This window comes from Cotesia typhae, unplaced genomic scaffold (assembly GCF_013202065.1).
Source record: "Cotesia typhae breed Kobodo isofemale line unplaced genomic scaffold, CoteBio_Ctyphae scaffold_121, whole genome shotgun sequence".
NCBI classification, from domain to species: domain Eukaryota; kingdom Metazoa; phylum Arthropoda; class Insecta; order Hymenoptera; family Braconidae; genus Cotesia; species Cotesia typhae.
Window position 1 is genome coordinate 2,697,325 of NW_027423773.1, and position 22,922 is coordinate 2,720,246.

Below are 22,922 nucleotides of genomic sequence, written 5' to 3' on the forward strand. Positions count from 1 at the left end.
TTGTTTAAAATTTTCAAAAAATTAATTTTTTATCACAAAATTGCTCATTTTCTTTTCTAATTTGCCTAAAAAATTTTTTAATATTTATTTCAATGTTTTCATAATAAAAATTTACACTAATTAATTTAACACTTATGATTTTCTTGAACAATTAAATCATTAAAACTGTTTAATGATTTTTTATCGATGAAAATATTTTTCTATTGATCTAATTTTCTGAGCGAGATTTAAAAAAAAAAAACAAACTGACATATCTACATTTCATAGAAGACTAAAAAAATAAAAAACAACTGTCAATTTTTCTCGCTACTCTAATATATAAATAAATAATACCATAAAACCAAAGATTTTCTTTATAGACTTTCTAGCAAAACTATGATTGTTTGATATCAACTCTGGCCTCTGAGCGTTATACTCTGCCACTTTATTCATTTTCTCATACCTGCCTCGGCCGAAAAAGTCATCAATATACCATGGTAACTTCTGCTTCTAGCTATCATGTGAGTTTATCCATACACAATGGTATATGTGAGCTTACTTTCTACATGTATATATGTATAGACATAAAAGTATAGACATCCTGTGTGGGTGTAGTAAAACCACGAGATGTTGGCGGGAAACTGATGCGAACAAGTCCCTTCTTACACTACCACTATTTCAGTATTGAGTACTTTTTCTTTTTCATTCTATTTCCAAACTCACCCTCGCTCCAAAAACACGCACGCGACAAAACTTTTTCTGTATATATATACGAGGCGGAGTCACGCCTAATCCCGCATGTCAAAATGAAGGTCTCAAGAGACTATGCCAAGAAACTGTGTATATTTAGATGTGGATGTAAGTTTGTTGGTAGTTGGCAAAATGTTGATCAAATATTCATCAATATAGGTATAAAATATATACCATGCCAAATCAACAAATTTTTTTTAAATTTATTCAATATAGTTGTTAATATTAACAGCTTGGATATTGAATTCAAAAAACTTTCTTATAAATATCAAGTTTTACGATTTTTATCAAGAATTTTTTATTAAAAAAATCAAAAACTACTAAATTAAACTAAATCATTTAATCTAAAAATATTTTTAATAAACCAACATTTGCTTGAACCACCGATAAAATAATATAAAAAACTTCTGAGAACTCCTAGAAGTTCTAGCTAAAGCTTACTTGGCTTCGGCACGTGCCTGAAATAAGTTAGAAAAAAAAATTTCAATTGGTATTAAATTATAATCAGTTTGTAATAAATAAAATTCAATCGAATAAACTTAATCCTCAATTGACAAGTTATTATGTTAGGTAAGTTTATTCTTCGATTAAGTCTAGTCGAAAAAATGAGCTTGTTTATTTTAAAGAATTGTAAATTTATAATTGTTTAATTTTTACAGCAGTAAATTTTTATTCATTTTTCCGGTAAATAGCATAAATTCTTGTCATAAAAATTATTTGTATGTTAACATAGAAAATTTTATTGTACTACATTAAAAAAAGGGAATTTTTCACGTAAACAGAGGAAAAGTTTTATTGTTAGGACAGTAAAAAATTTTATACACAGAAAAAAAATTGAATCAAGTAAATAATTTTTAAGAACTTGATCTTTTTTGAATGGAAAAATTTTTAACTCAAAAAATTTTCGGTAATTATTTACAAATGGGGTCCACTCATGCTGGGCCATGTTAATTTTTTTTTTAATTATTCGTTTTTTTCACATACTTTTCAAAAAAAAAAAAAAAAACAATATCAAAAACATAAAAAAAAAATAAAATAGAAAGTTTAAAAGTTGGAAGAAAATTGGCTTTCATGTTTTTGGATAAAATTTCTATTTTTTTTTTTTTTTTTAAGACAAAAAAGCTATCGAATTCTTTAGTTTTTTCTTTTATGACATATTTTATTATTAATGTACCGTAATAACAAGTAGAATAAAAAAATGTTCATTTTTGACCTAGTTATGGCCCAAAATGGGCTTAATCCCACTTGTAAATAATAACCACACAGAAAAAAAAATTCACTTGAATTAAGTAAACAATTTTGAAGAACTTCATCTTTTTGGTTTGAGTAGAAAAATTCTTAAACTAAAAAAACTTTCTTGGTTTAATTAAATTTTTCTTGATTGAAAAATTTTTCGTCTTGATTCAAGACAATGAAACTTTTCAAAATTATTTTCTTGGTTCAAGAATTTTGCACTTGATTCAAGTGAATTTTTTTTCTGTGCAAATTTTCTTGATTTAAGTAAACTTTATTTAATTCGAGAATTTTTTGTCTCTATTCAAGGCAATGTAACTTTAAAAAATAATTTTCTTGGTTCAAAAAATTTTCTTTTTCAGTGTACTAGCATCGGAATGTCTCTAATATAATAATAAAGTTATTTTTACAGTTCTGATGAAAATTAATACGTCAACATATAAATTTTGTCTCTTTGAAAAATCTTAAAAATTTTCCTTTTTCTTTTATTGTATAACATTTTAATTTGAATATCGATTGTCCTGATGTAAGAATTTAATCAAATTCCACACTAAAAAAATATATAAGTAGGTTTACTATTTGTGCGATCTTTTCCAATTGGTATGAAGTTTAAAAATTTTTTTCTCTTAAAACGCGTACACGCGTAACGCAGGGGTTAGGAGTATAAAGTCACTCAATTATTCAAAACGTCATCCCACCGCGTTAGAGATCCCTTGCACGCATATAACGAATAACGTGTACCAAGATTCACTTTGTTTTTTATTTTAGTTTCCCTCTTAGCTTTATTTATTATTTTTACCCGTTTTATTTTCTTTAATACACGCAAGTATCAAATAAAGTTGGTAAAATTTTTTATTAACCATAAAGAGTAATTCTAAATAAGTAGTACACAATTGAGAGTAGTACGGACATAAATTTGTGCCCTTGAATAAAACAAAAAGAAAGGGAAAAGGAAAAATTAAAGATGAAAGAAAAAAATCAAGTAGTTGAGAAAAAAAATGGGAGAACAGTAGTGTGATCGCTGATGGGTGCCGCGAGCAGCGCTTGTGCAAGAGACAACGGAGTAGAAAGAATGAACGAATAGTAGATGCGGAAAAGAGAAAACGAATCCCTTGGGACTATCGACTGCGCGCTGAGTCCGGTGGGGCAAGTCGATACTCCAGGGACAAACTCTACTCCCACTCAAACTTTTCTTCCCTGTGTTACTATTACTCTGCTTCTTCCTCTTTGTCCTTATATTTTAGCCACTCGTCACCTCTTTCTCTTAAACTGGCATTCAACTTTTGAACACTTTACGCACGCGCCTTATCTATACACAACCTAAACCTTAATATTTACTTTTTTTTTTATAAATAAGTACATCAATCATAAAATGATAAAAGAATTTTATAACTTGTCTTCGCACATTTTTATTACAATTTTGACTTCATTTATTTTTAGTCAATCAGTATCCTTAAAAAAATACACCCCGAATAATAATAATTACCCGGGAAAAAATTTTAAACATAATAAAATACAATCATGCGTCCATTTATGATTAAAATCGGATTATACTACAATTAATATATGAATTTTTTCTAGCTCAAAATAAAAAAAAAAAAAGAATTTGATTTTTAATATTAATAAGCCAGCCTTACAATAACTTATTAAAAATTAATTTTTATTAAACCTACTTATTTAGCTACGAAAAAATTTATTATAATACAATTTAAAAAACAATTCTTGTGACCAATGAAAGTTAAATTAAAATTCAAAGCATTAATCTTAATTAATTTTTTTACAATCTAGATTCTGTTCGGGGATAAGAGAATAATTAACTGCCGATTTTGCATGGCAAAAAAAGTATTTTTCCACTCACAATATTTCTTATGTTGGAAAATAACTTGGTGTTGCTCTATACTACCAATACGGGGTATTTTGCTCAAGTCTACATGTATACTGCTCAGAAGTATACCTATACAGAATAAAAAATTTATTTGAATCAAGTAAATAATTTTTTTTTTTTTTTTTTTTTAATTAATTTTTATTTAGAGTCGAAACTTGAACCAAAAAAATTGTCAGGAAGACCGAAGTTATTTTGGAGCAAGAAGAAATTTTCTTGACTTAGAAAAATTTAACTTCGTTCAAGAAATTTTAACTTCATTCAAGAAATTTATAATCTTCCTTAAGATTTTCTATATTTAAGAAAATTTACGCTTGACTCAAGACTTTCTTTTTTTTTGAGCAGTATCAAGAATTATTATTACTTATAATAAATTGTTGAAATTTATTTTCTGAGTATATATTATAAATACAGTGGACATAAATATAAACAAAACATCATACACGGGAAAACCCGGGATTCACTATAGTATTACTGCTTAGAGTACAGATCTCAAACTAAACTCAGTATTGCTCTGAAAACATTAGTGGTATTTTAAGAATCGCAATACTTATTTTTACCATAAGAAAACTTCCTCGATAATATTTTGTATACTGATAGGAACAATGCTTTTTTTTCAGTGCATTATCTTAATAAATATATCATAATCATGGTGATTAATGAATTTGGTGAAGAAATTAATTCAATTAAAAATAAAAATTAAGCTTTTATAAAGAAACATGTCATTTTTTTCTATTTCATAGAAAATATTGATTAAAATTATTTAAAAAATTAGAATAATTTACTCAAAGCAAAAAACAAAATTATTTCTGTAAAGACAAAAATAAACGTGCAAGTTGAGAATTTTCTGTAAAATAAGTCTTTTTTACGAGTATTAGCAACAGTGGCATTATTAGTTAGATTTTTTAGTGTCCTCGGGAAAATTGAGGAAGCAATTGAAATTTCCAAATTTTTTAATAATTTTTAATACGCTGTACTTCAGTGTTCCCTCATTAAAAAAAAAAAGAATAAGAAAGAATTCAAAATGATTTGATTTTCAATCATTTTGAATACTTTCTAATCCTTCAAATCCTTTTTAATACTATCTCTTATGGACATTTAACATGCGAGATTATTTTTAATTCTTTTTTTTATAAGGGTTAAATAATATTCCAGAAATTAGCAAGAGCATCGTAACGCTTGAAGATTTTTTAGCTAAAAACTTTTAAAAGCTTTTATTATCATGCAATTTTATAAAAAATATCACAAAAAAATTTTTTTTAATTCTCACAATCTTTTTTTCGGTCCATGAGCTTTAATTTTTCTCAACTAGCTCACCACATGTACTTGATAGTCTGATCATTCAGTTTCACATAGCAAATAGCATGTATTTTATCATCGCAAATATCTTAGTATGGTAATAATGTTATTATTTCCTATAAAAATAAGAAAATTTTAGTACCTTCACAGGCGCCATGTTAATAGGACAGGATGCCGTAGCGGACCATGCAAGAGTTGCCATGGCAATGGCTCACATGGGGAGGGTATATTCACCCTCTCTTATACACAATCCCTCTTTCACAAGTACCAAGATGATAATAATACCGCCTGCCTTTTCTATACCTCTCCACTACGATGTTACTATTTTCAACTGTGTCTAACACATGATAACATTCATACAATTCATATACAAGTAGTATGACCATAAAACATACCATCCACAAGTTGTGGCACTTCCAAGGACAAAAGTTTCGTAGTTGTTTTTATTGTTAATAATAATATCTCTGGATTTAAGTAATGTTATAACAGAATTCATTTTTCATATTGAATTTTTAACTTTTTTTAATCAAAAGCTAATTCTTTAATTATAAAGATGTTGATGATGTTATTGATTTTTTGAATATTTTTTTATGCATTTAAGAAAATTATTGAGGTCATTTTTTATATTAAAGTAAATTTTCTTTTTTTGTTTCTTAACTCGTAAAATTTTTTTTTAAAAAGCGACATTTTTAATTTGCAAAAATTTTTCTATAATCTTTTTTATAAATCTATTTTTTACTGAAAATTTATTAACGATTCAAAAAAAGGTCATTTTTTATATTAAAGTAAATTTTCATAATACTGAAGTTAGCCGTCAGCTGTTGATTTAAAAAAATTTTTTAATAAATCAATTACAATAAAAAAATGCTTTTGAAAATTTTCACTTGTAATTTTTATTAACTTTCACATGTGGAACTTTTTAATTTAATTTTTTTTATAATAATTTTATTGCTACAAAATTCTAAAAAAATTTTTAACATCTGTCAACTTCAGTATTTATTTTTTTAATTTATTTTTTACCAAAAATTTATTAACTATTCAAAAAAGGTCATTTTTTTCTATTAAAGTAAATTTTATTATTTTTTTTTCTTCACTCATACAATTTTTTCAAAAAAGCGACATTTTTAATTTGCAAAAAATTTTCAATAATCTTTTTTATAAATCTATTTTTTACCGAAAATGTATTAACGATTCAAAAAAGGTCATTTTTTATATTAAAGTAAATTTTCTTATTTTTTTTTCTTAACTCATACAATTTTTTCAAAAAAGCGACATTTTTAATTTACAAGAAATTTTTATAATCTATTTTTTACCGAAAATTTATTAACAATTAAAAAAAAAAATTTGTAATTTAAATTGTCGATAACAATATTTTACAGATTAAAGTAACTTTAAGTAGTAAAAATTTGCTTTAGTCAGACACAAAAAGTAGTTTTGTCGTTCAACAATTTTTTAAAGTCTTAAACTTAATAAAAAAAATAAAATATGACCATAATTGCCGACTTAATAAGATTTTCAATATCTTATCAACATTATACATATAAATAATAATTAAAAAAAATTATAAAAAAAAAGTTTGCTGTTATTTTAACGGTAATTAAAAAAAAAAAAAAAAAATTCTTTCCATGTACAAACAAACAAATCAACTCATCTTGCACTTAGGCTAATTCCATTTTTGTAGCTTACATGGTATAATATAATATTGAAGCATGAATTACTGCAGTATTGTCAAAGGACATCCCTTTGATGTCAACGCGAGTTTGCGAGTGCAAGTTCTATAAATCAGTTATGATGCGTGTGTGTAGATTACTCCTTTCACTTAGGAGTCATTACTCTCAAAGGAACCTCTCGTACAAATATCAAAATTATATTCAATTGAACCTATTAGTGTAAACTTTATAGAGCTTAACGCATCATAAATTTTTAATGCGTTATCAAGTTAAACTTAATTTGACATATTTGTTAGAATTGAAACTTTTTGAAGAGATTTTATACTGAAATACAATTAAAATTATCTTTTGCTTCGAAACTTTGAGTTTTAATGCCTGTTCACCCGAGCAAAACAAGACAATTTCGGACCGATGCAAATTTCGGCGGGCTGAAACTTATCAGTTTCGTCCCTAGAGAAGAGTAGGTATTGTCTCTGCCCACTGTGTTATAGTTTCTGACTTCATTTCAGTTCTGTTGAAACTTAATTTAATTATTATGGGGTAGAAAATTATTAATAAAATTGACAGATGAATTTAGACACATTTTAATTCGTACAAAAAATTTCCTAAAAAAAATTCATAGAAAATAAAAGTCTTCATTATTGACACTATAAGAGTGATCATGAATGTTTGAATTTTTTTATCGTATACCTTGGAATTAAATTTTATTATTTTGTAATTTTAAAAATATGTAAAATTGTTATAAAATATCAACAATTGTGATTATTAAAAGATTTTAATAATGAAATAATAAAATTAAATATGGTGTCAATAATAGGGGATTTTTTTTTAAAAGTTATGAATGAAGATTAAAAAAAATTTTTTTTCTTATTTATTTAAATTATAATTAAAAGCTTAATATTATTATAAATTATTATAAATTATTATAATTTATAATAATAATTATTATTAATAATTATTATAAAAAAGTTTGGAAAATCCAAAAGTGCACGACTCATAATGCTCATTTAATTATGAAATATAAAAAAAAAATTAAAAAAATAGCTATCCAATTATTTGTCAATAAATAACGAAAATAACGAAAAAAAAAAAAACAAATGAGTCGTACAAAATAAAAAGAAAAAAAAAATTTTTAAAATAACAGCTGTACTAGGAAAGTGATGCACAGGCGCCCCTGGTGGAATAAAATGTACATAATATCTATGGATATAGATATATCACCATCCATGTTAATTTTAGATGGATATATATAGATATCCAGTCTTGTAGTTTTCGTTTTTTATTAATTGCAATTAAACGACACTGAATTAATTAATCATTCGCATTCAGTGCCCTACAATCGTCGATTAGAATTAAAAAAAAAAATTTAACTCAAATAATGGATTTTTTCACAAGTTACAGTGTTTCCGGGTTTCACACATGACGGACAGGAAAATTTTTTGACCTATTTTGGTGTTTTTTTCAAATTCTATTGCAGTAAATCAATTTTTAAAAAATATGGAATTAATCTCCATTAAATTATCTCGACAATAGTATGCAAAATATCTTGATTCCGTGAACTAACAAGGCTATAATAATAAAAATAGCCGCCAAAATGAGGCGAAAAAATTTTTGGATCGTAAAGCACTCTCTGATGCTTCGCATCATGAGTCGTGCAATTATTATAATTAATAAATAATATTAAAAGTAAATTTTTTATTCGATTTAAATACACATTTTTTTCATGAAAAAAACATAATCGAGTTCCATTAAATCATACCATGAAATATTTAGCTAACTTGATCCATTAAATTAGCATGGTAACATTTCTAAATCATTATCATCACCACGCATATGTACGGATCCATGATGACGCTGAGAGCATGCGAGGATATAGTACATCCGTTCAACACATACTCGGATACATATATATACCTTATCACGTGTATAAAGAGGGTTTACAGTCATGGTTCAAAGTATATACTCTCACTCGCATAAGACGTATTACTGGGTTATGAATTATGGAGTATCTCGGTATAGTAGCTCTTCAAGCTTCTTGAATAGCCTCCAAGATCTTTAGCTAGCTATCTCATGATTTCAACCAAACTGTGTGTATATACCTTATATATCTTTCTTTTTTACTAATATCATGCTTTGCCAACGATTAGATTCACCTAAATCTAAATTTTGTAAATTTTTCATTTTTTTAAAGCTGACGAAATATTTTTTTCTTTGAAAAAAAATTTGTTTTTCTGTCAGTTCAATTTCCGAACACTGGGTGGCGTTCGTACGGGTGCTGATCAACAGAGACTCTACTTTACCGCCTATTTTACGGACTAGGCCGCAAAGTGTGTCTCCCCTTCGTTTTCCCAAAAACATCGACCCGATATTATGGTTATACATTTCAATGTCATAGTGATCGAATTAATTCAGACTATAGCTTATTTATTATTCATAATTCAATACACTATACCAAAAAATATGACCTACGTAGTTATCCATGTATCGTCAGCTGGCTTATGATAGTTTAAGGTCTACCTAAAGGGTAATGGAAACTGGTTAAACATTAAATATCCCCGGATACTTCGCTAACCCCTTAGCTTGTATACCTAAACTCTCTCAGTTGCGTAAACTTATCTGGACATGAACTTGCAACAAAAAATGTGTTTACACAACAAGAATATATGCGCATAGCCATATGTGGGCAATATGAACATCCATCGATAATAGTAGTTGCATAGAATATACTCATACATAATATCGCTTGTACTCATATATATATATATATATATATATATATATATATATATATATATATATATATATATATATATATATACATTTTACCTACGGAAGGTGAATTTCAGTAAACATTTTTATCAATTGACATACTTGGAGTTACTTCTTTATTATGCATTTGGGTCTATAGGCTTGTTTTGGTATGTATTCAGCATGGACGCTTGTTTCCGGGCCATTTCATACTAACGTAACTTCTGCTGATTTATCAAAGTTAAGTGTAATTCGTTGACTGCAATGCTCGTGAAAAAATTTTATGTATACCTAGATCATATGGCACGATTTGGTAATATATGGCAAATATTTTCAATTTTTTTTTTTAAATGTGTACGTTAATAAACAATCAAAAATTGATTAGTACATGATTTAATGAGAAATAAATGTCAGATAAGCTCCTTAGGAGTGTGAAATAATATTTTTTCATATTTTATTGCTAGAAACTTCAATCCAAAAATAATACACAGTACACGGAAAAAACAAGATGACACTGGATATCATTCCAGATTATACTCAGTGACATCTGTGGCGAAAAAAAATTTCAGATAGTAGCTAAAAAAATTCCAGATTATACTGAATGATATCTGGATTGTACTCATTATAATCTGGATTATACTCATTATAATCTGGATTATACTCTTTATAATATGGATTATACTAAATACTATCTGAAATTTTTTTTCACTCAGTATAATCTAGGGTGATATCCAGTGTCATCTTGTTTTTTCCATGTATATAAGTATGAATAATATATTTTCTTCGATTTTTATATTTATGGACAACTCGTCTTAATTTTAGGTTATCATTAATTTTTATAGATTTTAATTTTGTCCTATATTGATTTATAATATCGCGTTAAAGATGCCATAAGAGCGTATAATAAAAATTCTATTATTTTTTCTAAGTCCAAAAAAAATTTTTTTTGCATTTCTACACGTTTCGGATAAAAATACGTCGATTCCCAAAAAAAAATTTTTTTACATTCCCTTATGGCTTTTCACCGGGACATTTTGCGAGCATACGCTATTATGGCATCTGAAACGCGATATATTTTACGGAAAAATTTTACTGCAAAAAACTAAATTAATCTTTAGGTAAAATAATGATTTTTTGTTGTTGTTAAATATTTCAAACTTACCTTTCTGGTAAGGAGAGAATTTAGCGATCGTGTGCCACCTGTTGGAAATTTTAAATACTATTTTTGTTAAAAAATTATATGTAGGCATATATAGCTGATTTAAGTCTGATATGAGTTATTAAATCATATTAGAAAATATCGAGCCGTATTAAGGGTAATGTGGCCAATTTTAATATTTGGTCATTTAATTGGATTAATTAAAGTTATATCTGGGCATATGAAACAGATTCAACTTAAAAATATTGCGTAATGTTATTGTCGAAGATGGATGATGCAAAATATAACATTTACTGATAATAAAATACTTATACGTATCAAATTGTATATGAAACAAAGATTTTATGTTAGTGAATCCAAGCTACTTGTCTAAGTTTTTATGTGAATCCGCGTTTTGAAAAGACAGCATGACTTACGTGTACTGAAAATCGATAGATATAAAACAGCAGTATATATATGTATGGGTAGACTTTGGAATCAAAGGTATTTTCCGAAGTACTGTGACGGGTTGAGCCAGAAAAAAGATACATTTCACGAAATTCGCGCCGTAACAATACAAAATATATGACTAGAACAATATTCGAAAAAAAATCTTTTGACAATCTCAATAATGGATATTCTAAATTAACAGAATTGAAAAGAACTTCGCTTTAAATTAATACAAAAAAAAAATATTAAAACTAAACTCATACACGGATCAGATGTTTTAGCAGCGTTGAATTTTATCGATAAGGGTTGTACACGCGGAATATACACGTTTAGGGTAAATAGAAAGTCGAACCAATTCAATCAAACCTTGCGAGCAATAAATCATCTACTCTGCTTGCACGCACACCCTACGGTTTGTTTGCACTCGTGTACCAATTAGCGATTGCTACATGTTCGACTTTTTTTTGTATGCGAACACGCTTAAAATATCTGTTTTTTTTTTTTTGTAGATCCATAATTGAACAATTTAATTATATAGATAGCAATAGTTATTGTTATTTTCGGCTGGACCGTACATCGAATATTTTAATTATGCGTGAAGAAATATACAGAACAGAATTTTTACTTAAATAAAAAAAATTTGCATATTCATACTTCATTTTTTGATCAAATGAAATTATTTTTCTGCAGGTTGCAGTTACTAGTATCATACACGGCGAAAAAAACATAGGGATTTTTCCTATTTTTCTAATGTCAACATAGGAATTGTTCCAATGTTAACATGGGAATTTTTTCTTTGCTAACATGATAAAAATATCCATGTGACATAAGAAAAATACATTTATCACTAAAATTTATGTAACTTAATTTAATAATTACAAATTTACATAACAATTTTCTCATTCGAGCTATTTCAGATAATTTAAAAGTAAAACAGTGATATACAGTCGGTTTGTGATAAAAAAATTCGAGGAAATTTTTTTCAAATTTTGCTTTACATTTCGAAAAAATTAAAAATCCATCAGATTATGGACGGTGTGGCTTAAATTGCCATAACTTTTTCAAAAATAGATTTATCGGGACGTTTTTTTTTTCAAAATTTTTTTTATTGAATGTTCTTTTTGAGAAAAAATAGAAAAAAATTATTCAAACATATCTTCATCGTTATTTTTTAGATTTTCCGAAAAAACTCCGAATTTCTCGATGATAAACATTTTTAATTTATTTTTTCTTTCTTTCATATGAAACTTTGACATTTTCTACAAATATCCTAAAAATTTCAAAATGGTGTTTTTTTTATTTCTATTTTTTTTCAGTTGAGAAAAAAATTTTTTTCATGTCATAAATGAATTTTTCCTATGTCACATGGATATTTCTATCATGTTAATAAAAAAAAATTCCCATGTTACCATTGGAAAAATTCCTATGTTAATATTGGAAAAATTCGTATTAAATTAGTATGTCAACATAGAAAAAATCCCTTTTTTTTTTCGCCGTATATAAAATGAATAACTATTTATTTTATAGTAAGTAAGTAAATTTTTATGACGACAAAACGTCATACAAGTGTTCAAATTACGTTCAAAACTCATTCTAAAAAAGTTTTAAAACTAAAACTACGACTGCACACTTGAAATAACTAAATTTCTGCGGAGATCTAGTGCTAGCGAGACATAAAGCTTTAAAGGGAAAAAATCTAATAGACTACTGACACGGAATCGAGTTTAGACCCTCTAAGAAACTAACGCTCGCTTCGCGAACCGATTCAGTGTACCATTGATAGATATCACCCTATTTCGAGAATAAAATTCTGTTCACATTTGAATCACCTAGGTAATACAATCTATTAGCTCGCCCTAACAACAGCCAATGCCTCTGATGTTTTGCAGTGACATTTTTTTTTTTATATGCTAGAATATTTATTTTTATGAGTTCCAGAATATTTGAGGAAAAAAATATTTTCTTATCCAGAAATTTCAAAATAAAATGATCAAATTTTTGATCTTATTTGTAGAATACAAAATTTTCGATCCTCTTTTTTTTTTTTTTTTTTTTTTATGTACTTGAGTACATAAACATATGTTTATATTGACACACTAACTATATAACGAAAAGTATTGACAGAAGACCAAAAAAAGATGTACGTATAGTCTACTGGAGTGATCATTCGTTTTGATAAGTCAGTATACAATAGACCGAATATAGACGTACTATTTATACTTATCTTTTCAGTGTATTCTGCTAGATGTTAGATAAAATCTTAACTTTTTTTGCTATTGCAGAATAAACGAAATTATTCTGAATGCAACTTAATACTTTGCAAAATTGAAACCTTATTTTTTGAATTTAAGTTGAGGAAATTGAAAGTTTTTCATAATTATTGGCCATCTTTGTTATTGGACATCAGGCCGTTGAGATTTATCTAAAGGAAATGAATAAATAAATAATTGAAATTTTATTCTGACTATTTTGTGAATTTATACAAAAGTTTTCATAATTTTTATTGAATCAAAAATTATTATAAGCTAAAAAAAAAATTTATTTTGAAAAATTAATTACTTAACTTGTTTAACATTTTGAACAATTTTATTTTTTAACTGAAAAAATATAAATTTTTATCAAATTAACATTCGTGTGGAAAAAAGGTTTTTAGATTAAGTTAAAAAAAGTTTTTGGATTAAACTTTGCAAGTTGTCGATCTAAAATTATTTTTTTTCCAAAAAAATTTTGTGTAAATATTAAAAATAACGAATCTTAATGAGAACAAATTTTTTTTTGTACATGAAGAAGCAATTTTTTTATAAAAAAATAATTTGTTGAAAATTTTAATCAATTTTATTTAACAAAAATTTTTCTCAGTAACTTTGTAGTTAAAAAAAAAAGTTAGATTTAGGAAAAAAAAAACAATTTTGGAATAAAATTAGCAAGTTGTCTTTTTAAAATCGTTTTTTTCCAAATCAAAAAAAAAATTTTTTTACGACAAAAAAATTACCGTAAGAAAAATTTGTATTTTTTAAGGGGGAACGCGTTATGGAATTCCATATCGTCGCACGTATGGAATTTTGAAAATTTTTATTTAAAAAAAAAATAGCGACTGATTGAAAATTTGCTAATTTTAATCCAAAATTGTTTTTTTTTCCCAAATCTAAAAATTTTTTTTTTCAACAAAAAATTTCCTGAGAAAAATTTTTATTAAATAAAATTATTTAAAATTTTCTTAAGCTGAGAAATAAAATTGTTTAAAGTTTTAAAAAAATTTATGTCTTGTTACAAAGCCAATTTTTTTCAAAAGAAATATTTTTTCTCAGTTCAGTATCAAATTTCCAAATAAATTTTTTTTTTAAATCTTCAAGCTTTTACGCATTTTAAACTATCAATAATTTATTTAATTTCCTTTAAATTTTGTCGAAATCTCATTGAGATAATATATATTAAAGCACTGATAAAGGGTTAAACAGAAATCTCCAATTAAGAATGAAAAAGTAGCGCTTAAAAACTAACTAGCCTATAATGTAGGACATTGCTAAATACTTGTAATGGAGTTTGTAGAGAACCGTGGAACGCTTGTTCAGTCCTAAAGGTCGAATAGGTATGAGGGTATAGCGGCAGGTTTTAATCTAGAGAAATGCTGAATAATACAGACAGGTAGAGAGTAGCGATGGAGGTAGTGGCGGCACCGGGGGCTCCAATTGGCTTATGCAGTATTCAACGCAAGCTTTCCAGCCGCTAGCACCTCTCGTCTTCTCTAATTAAGTTTTGCTTCGTGCTGAAGAGCGTTAAACACATTGTCAACCATTTAACTTTTTCAACAACAGTCTGTTAAAACTAACCACGTACAATGATTGTTTTTTCTTTGCTTTCCAGGTTCTTTCTCAAGTTCTTCCTCAAGTGTAACCAAAATTGTCTCAAAAATGCTGGAAATCCGAGAGATATGCGACGATTTCAGGTTAGTTATTTCACTTTTTATCGCTAATCTTTTATTTTATCAACTTTGCCTCTTTACTGTCTTACCTTCCATCTACGTCGATCAAATTACATCCGGCGACTCCAATCCGATAAATTTAGATCTGATTAAAATCATCGGTATAAGAAGTGATTTGAACAAAGAAATAGGATGACCTCATTTCTACTTAATTTAGCAAAGCTAAAGCAAATTACCCATCCGAGTATTTTTAACTTCCTGCCATGAAAAATAATGATTGTTAAAAAAAGTATTTTTTTTCTCACAATATTTCTGATGCTGAGAAAAAAAAATTAGTATTGTTCTACTAACAATACGCGGTATTTTGCTCAGTACTATACATATACTGCTCAAAAGTATACCTACGCTGATAGAAAAACAATCTTGATTCAAGAAATTTTTTTTCTTGAAAATTTGAACTTTTGAAACTAGATATAGATATATTTCTTTCAAGAATTTTTGTCTCTTGGTTCAAGATAGGTGATAACATTGATTCAAGATGTTACCGACTTGTGTTAAGAATGGCTTTTTTTTGAGTCATTCATTTACTTATTTCCAAGAAATAATTTTTTTTCGGTACAACAATTAAAGACTATTTAGTTTTTGAAATATACTTTGATGAATTATTTTAAGTTTTTTAAACGATAATGTTATTTCGGTTGAAAAACTAAATGTATCGATTGAAGATAATATAGCTCTTAAGCCAAGAAAATCTAAATCAAGACAAGAAATTCTTAAAGCAAAATAATCATTTGTCTTACAAAATAAATTCTTAGATCAAGAAAATATCTCTTGAGTCAACATAAATTTTCTATCAGTGTATACTGTTTATCACAGTACTTCAATTTACTATAGTCAAAATTACTATAACCTCTCTTTATAGGCATAATTTTATTTTTTTTTAAGTATTCATATTTATAAAAATTGAAATTATTTATTAGTGTAATAAAACATTTTAGTTTTAAAGTTGTATAAAGAATTATAATTGCTTGTGATAAATTGTTAAAATTTCTTTTGTGAAGGTATATTATAAATACAATGGACATCAATATAAACAAGATAACATAGGCGGGAAAACTAGGAATTTTCTATATTATTACTGCTTTGAGTATAGATCTCAAACTAAATTCGATATTGCTCTGAGAACTGAGGTACCCACAGGTAATAAGGCCTAAGTGATAGAAATGTTATTTAAAATAACCGCTTCCGCTAAAGACTTCTCTAGTAGAAGCGTCTAGCATAGAAATGTCGCTACAAGTTTATAGAGTCCCGATACAACGTTCCTTGTCTTCTATATTTCATCATCCTAAATATGCTAAAGTAGCGCAGAAGAATTCCTAAAAAACGACTTGAGTAAATGGTAAACATTTTTTATAATTTTATATTTAATAATTTAAAATCATTGTTCTAATTTTTATCAACATCTTAAAAAGTATTGTTGCTCAATTTAAGTGATGATTGATCTCTAATACCAATTTTATCAAGTATAATATAACTATTTCCAGGATGTATAACCCGCAGGCCTTATTACCCTACCGTAGTAAAATAAGGCCTATTCGCAAGGTTTTTTAAAAAATTTAATTTTATGTTTGTTTATGGTGAAAATTACCATTACTCCATTATATTTTATGGCTAATGTATTAATTTAAAAATTAATGATACATTGCAATAATTAAATGCAATATTTTCGATTTTTTTCAAAATCTCCCTTAGCTTGGCCTTATTACCCGCCGGTACCTTATACTGGTATTTTGATAATTACAATACGTATTTTTTACCATAAGAAAACTCCTTCGATAATGCTTTGTGTACTGATAGGAATAATAATTTTTTTTTCAGTGAATTATTTTAATAAATATATTAAAATCATAGGGATTAATGAATTTAATGAAGAAAGTAATTAATTTTGAAAAAATCAAGCTTTTATAAAGAAACATGTCATTTTCTCTATTTCATAGCAAAATATTGATTAAAATTGTTCACCTAAAAAATTAGCGCAATTTAATCAAAGCAAAAAACAAGATTGTTTCTGTTAAGACAAAAATAAATATGCAAGTTAAGATTCTTCTGTAAAATAAGTCTTTTTTCGAGTATTGGCAATAGCAGCATTATTAGTATGCCAGGAAACTTGTGTAATTTAAAAGCCAGCAATTAGCTCAGTGCATGGAATAATCACCACTCTTTTTTTTCCATTTTTTCCATCCTTAATCTTTTATGTAGCGCTTTTGTGTACATTTTAAGAAGCATTTAAGCTAAATGATTGATTAATGATTTGATTTAGAAAATAAAATTGACTTTAAATGAATCACTAAGTACCGTTAAATGCCTGAAATAAAATAAAGTATTAAAAAAGTATGCAAAAAAAATGAGTGTCAACTTTTTTCATGTACCGCGTCCTTTCAAATATACAAGGCCATAAAAAGTACCAGCTGAATTAAAATATTTACCGCGTACTTTCGAATCTCTTCCGGAATTGCTTATTGCCAAAAGTTGCAAATTAAAATTTTATTTTCCCCTTCTCGGAAAGTTCATTGTATTAAACTTTTTTTTTTTTACTTTTGTTTCTCATGAAATTAAAAAAAAAAAAAAAAAAAAAAAACATTTTTTCTCCTATTAATTATTTATTACGACTCTAATATCGAAATTAATAATTTATTTAATAAAAGACTAAAAATTTTATTTTTAGGTCATCATTTCAACACAAGTGGGAGTAGACGGTCCACTTCTTGCTGTTTCGGATAATATGTTTGTCCACAATAACAGTAAACATGGGCGGAGAGCTAAGCGGTTGGATCCAAGCGATCACGGAGAGTACAATAGTAAGTTTATATAAATTATCTCATATTTATTCGCGTGTTTCATCAATTATAAAAGTAAATATAATAATAAATCTCACCGTTCTACTACGCAAATTATTCCAGAATTTAACAATCTATTCCGTAAATTTTATTTACTCCAGCTAAGTTTATAATGACAATTCATTTCGGTATGTTTGCAGAATTGATTTACTGCACCGCAGACTGTATGATGCATTACAAAGGTGATTATGCAATCTGATAACCAAGTTCAAGCGATAAAACAAATAAAATGTGAATTTTTATTAAAATATCATCAATGATTTTTATTTATTGCTATCTAAAGTGCGTTTATAGCTTGACTAGGTCCACCTTGATAATTTTATTTTTAAATTATGTTTACGAATTCTAATTTAGGTAGTTTATGAAAATAAATACGTGATTAAAGAACATAAATATCAACGATTGGTACGTTTCATGTCATACAGCACTAATACTGGGAACTATTAAAATTAATTGTTAACCGATTGGTTTGTCATGTAAAACGATCGTAAGAATAATTTCAATGAGCGTAGAGTTCATTTACTTAATAGTCAATATTCATTTCATTGACTGTTCTTATACTTAAAATTATTTATTATGATAAACCCCACTAGATAGTTACTTAAACTATTTTCAGCTAAATATCAGCTTAATAATCATCTCGATTAACTTTAACTCAGAAAATAGAAAGAAAAATTCGGACAACCTGGACCGGGGATCGAACCTGGATCTTTTGGTTACGCACCTAGGGCTCTTCCAGTTAAGCTACTGATATAACGTCCGTAACGTCCTTTCACCCAATAATTTTTTATTTAACACGATAACAGAAAAACATTTATTGAAATATAGTCGATATAACTATTTAGTCACTTAAACTAATGCATAGTTCGAGTAACTACAAAAAAAAGTTCAGAAAACTATATCTTTATATTTGTTACAATTCATTTTTCTGGCAGTGCACCTTTCAAAATTTTTAAAAAAGAGTAGCATCAAAAGAACTTAAGATTAGTAAATTTTTCATCGCTGTTATACTCCTACTATTTAACAATCACACAGAAAAAAAAATTAACCTGAATCAAGTAAATAATTTTGAAGAATTTCATCTTCTTGATTTGAGTAAAAAAATTCTTAAACTAATAAATTTTTCTTGATTCAAGAATTTTTGGCCTTGAATAAAAACAATGAAACTCTTCAAAATTATTTTCTTGGTTTAAGAATTTTTTTCTTGATTCAAATTAATTTTTTTTTCAGTGCACTGATCTAAATTTCTTTTATTGATTTATAGCAAATTCCAAAATTAATCTCGTTATTTTTGATCTGTGTTATCACCAAAGTGTATAAAAATGAATAATAATTTAAATAACAAAAAACACACACATAAATGTAGATATATAAAAAAGTAAGGTATAAGAAGTCGTAAAGCAATCCAGCCAAGTTTGTTGTAGGTTACGCATACAAACGACTGATATTGCTCATCCCCTTTAGTACAATGCTTATACGCCTCTTCTTGGTGTGCGCTACTAAAACAAGATATAAATCAATGAAAATCGTTGTTAGTTCTAGGGTGACACTGGCTCTGATGGTTAAAATAGTCTAAATTTTATAGTACAAAAAAATATTTTAACAATCGACCATTTTTTTTTCTCCAAGATTAAAAAAAGTAAATTGCTTTTTTTTTTCCAAATTTTGTTGCCCTGTGCATCAACAAACGTTTTTATTTAGTACTTTGTCTGAGAAACCAGCATACCAAGACAGGGATGTAGAATTGTCGACCGCCCCTCAACCTCTTCCTAAAATTTCGCGAGATGGTTCGTGAATGCTAAGTGTAAGCTATCTTTAAGATGTCTTCCGTTCCACTCCCTTACAGTCACGCGCGGGCTTGAAACTCGGAATAAAAACCTGTCTCATTGTTATTGAGTTTATATCTTCAGATGTCATTACTGCCACTAACCACCATTACGGTTATTTCAAATCTTTTGAACACTCAAATTAACGGATCATTAAGAGGTTGTCTTCTGTTCGATCTTGCAAATACACAGAAAAAAAAAATTAACTTGATTTAAGAGAAAAATTCTTGAATCAAGTAAAATTTCCAAAAATCAAGAAAAATTTTCTTAAATCAAGAATGTCAAGTTTTTAAATATTTATTTATTTATTTATCAAAATTTTTAGACCCTGAAGCTTTAGCTCTCTAAGGGCCTTACATACAAATTAATACATAGTAATAATAATAGTGATCAAACAGTAATGGAAATGATAATAAAAGACAGTATAGAAAAGCAAGAAAAGTAAAAAAAGTAACGTTGTCTCCAAGCAAAGTCTCAATATTATATACTTGATTCAAGAACATTTTTTTTTCTGTGTATCATAAATTATTCCATGTCGAAAAAATAATCGAACAAACCAATTAAGGAATTTAACGAAAATTTCCATTTTTTCGTAAAACAGTATCAAAAATTTCCTTTGTTTGCACATTGATGTTGTCATAAATAATGAATAACAAGGACCGAGATAAATAGAATATTTTAATTCACGTGTTTTCCACCCTTCAAAATCGTGTAATAAAACATTTTAATTTAAAAATGAATTGTGTGAAAATATCAACATCTATTCAATTGAAAAAAAATTTTTTTTACAAAACCGATTTATAATGTTACAATACAGATTTTCTTGAGATCGATTGTTTTATTGCTTGCCTTACATGCACTGATAGAAGAATTTAGTACGGAGTACTATAAACTGATTTAGTAACAGAATTTTTAGTCATTTATTTGGAAGAAAAAAAGATTTTTTACCCATCAATATTATTATTATTTATTACAGTTTAATAAATGATTTTTTTATTCTAAATAAATTATATTAAAGGCGTGCAGTAGCCTATCGAGTCTGGCCCTTGCTTACCAAAGCATTGGACCGGGTTCGAGTCCGGCGTACGCCGATGAATATTTTCAATATTTAAGTGTATTATTCTGCTCAGCCCAAAAAATAAAACGAATTCTAATCTCAAAAGTTTACCTTCTATCCAACCGCAGTCGCTCATGACCTTAGAAGTTTATGCGACTTTAAAATAAACAAATAAAAAAAAAAAAAAAGTCGACTTTAAAAATTTTTGCTGGATAATTTTGTTGCAAATTGGAGCCAGAAAATAAATTTATAAAAAATCAAAACTCTGACTATAAATATGACATTAATTAATGATTTATGATATTGTATGTTATATACCAGGTTTATACCCAGCATTACCATTGCAAACTCCCTGTATAAAAGCAATATCTCCAAGTGAAGGTTGGACTTCAGGTGGATCAACGGTAATCATAATCGGCGAACATTTCTTCGACGGCTTACAAGTGGTCTTTGGATCTATGCTAGTTTGGAGTGAGGTGAATAAAAATAAATAAAAATTTTTTTAATAAGTTTTGATAAATCGTATTTCTGTTCACTACAGCTAATAACGGACCATGCTATAAAAGTTCAAACGCCACCTCGGCAAACTCCTGGTGTGGTCGAAGTGACGTTGTCGTATAAAAGTAAACAATTTTGTAAAGGTTCGCCTGGACGGTTTAATTATGTTTGTAAGTAGATTTAATAGGCACACTAAGAGAACAGCTTGTTTGACTTGAATTCGTAAATTTATTTAAAATATTTTTCCCGCTTCTACATAGATTTGTTAACTCTAAAAGAATGACTATATTATTGAAATAAATACACTGAATAAACCATATCTTTGTCTAAAATAAATTAATTTATTTGTGTAAAATAAGTACTAATTGGTGGTATTTAAATAAAAGATTTATCTATGACTAGCTGTTGCCCGCCCGTTCCGCTGGGCACTTTATAGAATTGTAGTTATAGATATAGACTTGAAATTCAATTGGAGTATTATTTTGACTTGCACATGTTCCACATTTCATCAAATCGGAAGTAGAATTTATTGAAATCCGTATTGAGATGATCTCTACATGACAAATAAAAGATCCTTACTAAATTTGCAGCTTTTTGAAGCTATATTTAAAAAATTAAGATTTTTTATTGTTAACACCCACCCCCGCGATCTTTATTGGAGGTAATTCGGTGTAAAATCCGTTCTTAGATCATTTTTGTATCACATGTAGACGACTTCTATTAAATTTGGAGTCTATAGGAGCTATAGCTTGGAAATTAAAAATTTTCATTGTTAATACCTACCCCCGCAACCCTCTGTGAGGTGAGATATCGTAAAATTCATTGACAGATTATTTCTACATCTCTTACAGAAGATTCCTACCAAATTTGAAGTCGATAGAAGCTATAGTTTAAAAACGGGAATTTTTCATTGTTAACGCCCCCGCGACCCCCCTTGTGGGTGGAATTTCGTAAAATCCGTTCTTAGTTGACCTCTACTCGGCGAAGGGAATTTTCCTGCCAAATTTCAAGTCTCTAGGTCTTATAGTTCCAGAGATATCGTGATGAGTGACTATATCTCTAGAAAGTCTCACATATATTTATGTATATAGATAAACGATTCCATTTGATTTAAATAAACTGTTCTCTCAGTTCGCAAATAAATATGTTTTCCAAATGATCTTAATAAAATACTATTGTTGATGAATATCTAGCGCTAAATGAGCCAACCATAGCATACGGATTCGATAGACTGCAAAAATTAATTCCAAGACACCCGGGAGATCCCGAAAAATTGCCAAAAGAAATAATCCTTAAACGAGCTGCTGATTTGGCGGAAGCTCTGTACAACATGCCGAGAACAACAACAACAGGTAATTCAGGAATCAGTGGTGGGGCGCCAAGAAGTCCAGGGTCAAACCATGTACCTGTACCGCCGACATCGAGCTCTGCCAATACATCTTTTAATTCTTATACAGGTCAATTGGCAGTCACTGTACAACAGCAAGAAAATGGTAGTAGCAGTACAGCAAAATGGACCGACGGTATGTTGATCAGACACTTTTTTTTTGCTTTTGTTTTTTTCTAAGTGTTT

General features: G+C 27.6%; 1 protein-coding gene across 3 annotated transcripts in view; it reads left to right on the forward strand.

Moving 5' to 3' along the window:
* Nucleotides 1–22,922, forward strand: part of Kn (EBF transcription factor knot) — a 97,090-nt gene that overhangs the window by 70,570 nt on the left and 3,598 nt on the right. For 2 of the 3 annotated variants that reach the window (XM_074252598.1, XM_074252600.1), the window contains exons 7-11: nt 15,014–15,095; nt 17,797–17,929; nt 21,173–21,327; nt 21,393–21,519; nt 22,543–22,872. In XM_074252598.1, coding sequence (XP_074108699.1) covers nt 15,014–15,095; nt 17,797–17,929; nt 21,173–21,327; nt 21,393–21,519; nt 22,543–22,872 — 827 coding nt within the window. The remainder of the gene's footprint in view (nt 1–15,013; nt 15,096–17,796; nt 17,930–21,172; nt 21,328–21,392; nt 21,520–22,542; nt 22,873–22,922) is intronic. The other variant, XM_074252599.1, reaches the window with a different exon arrangement.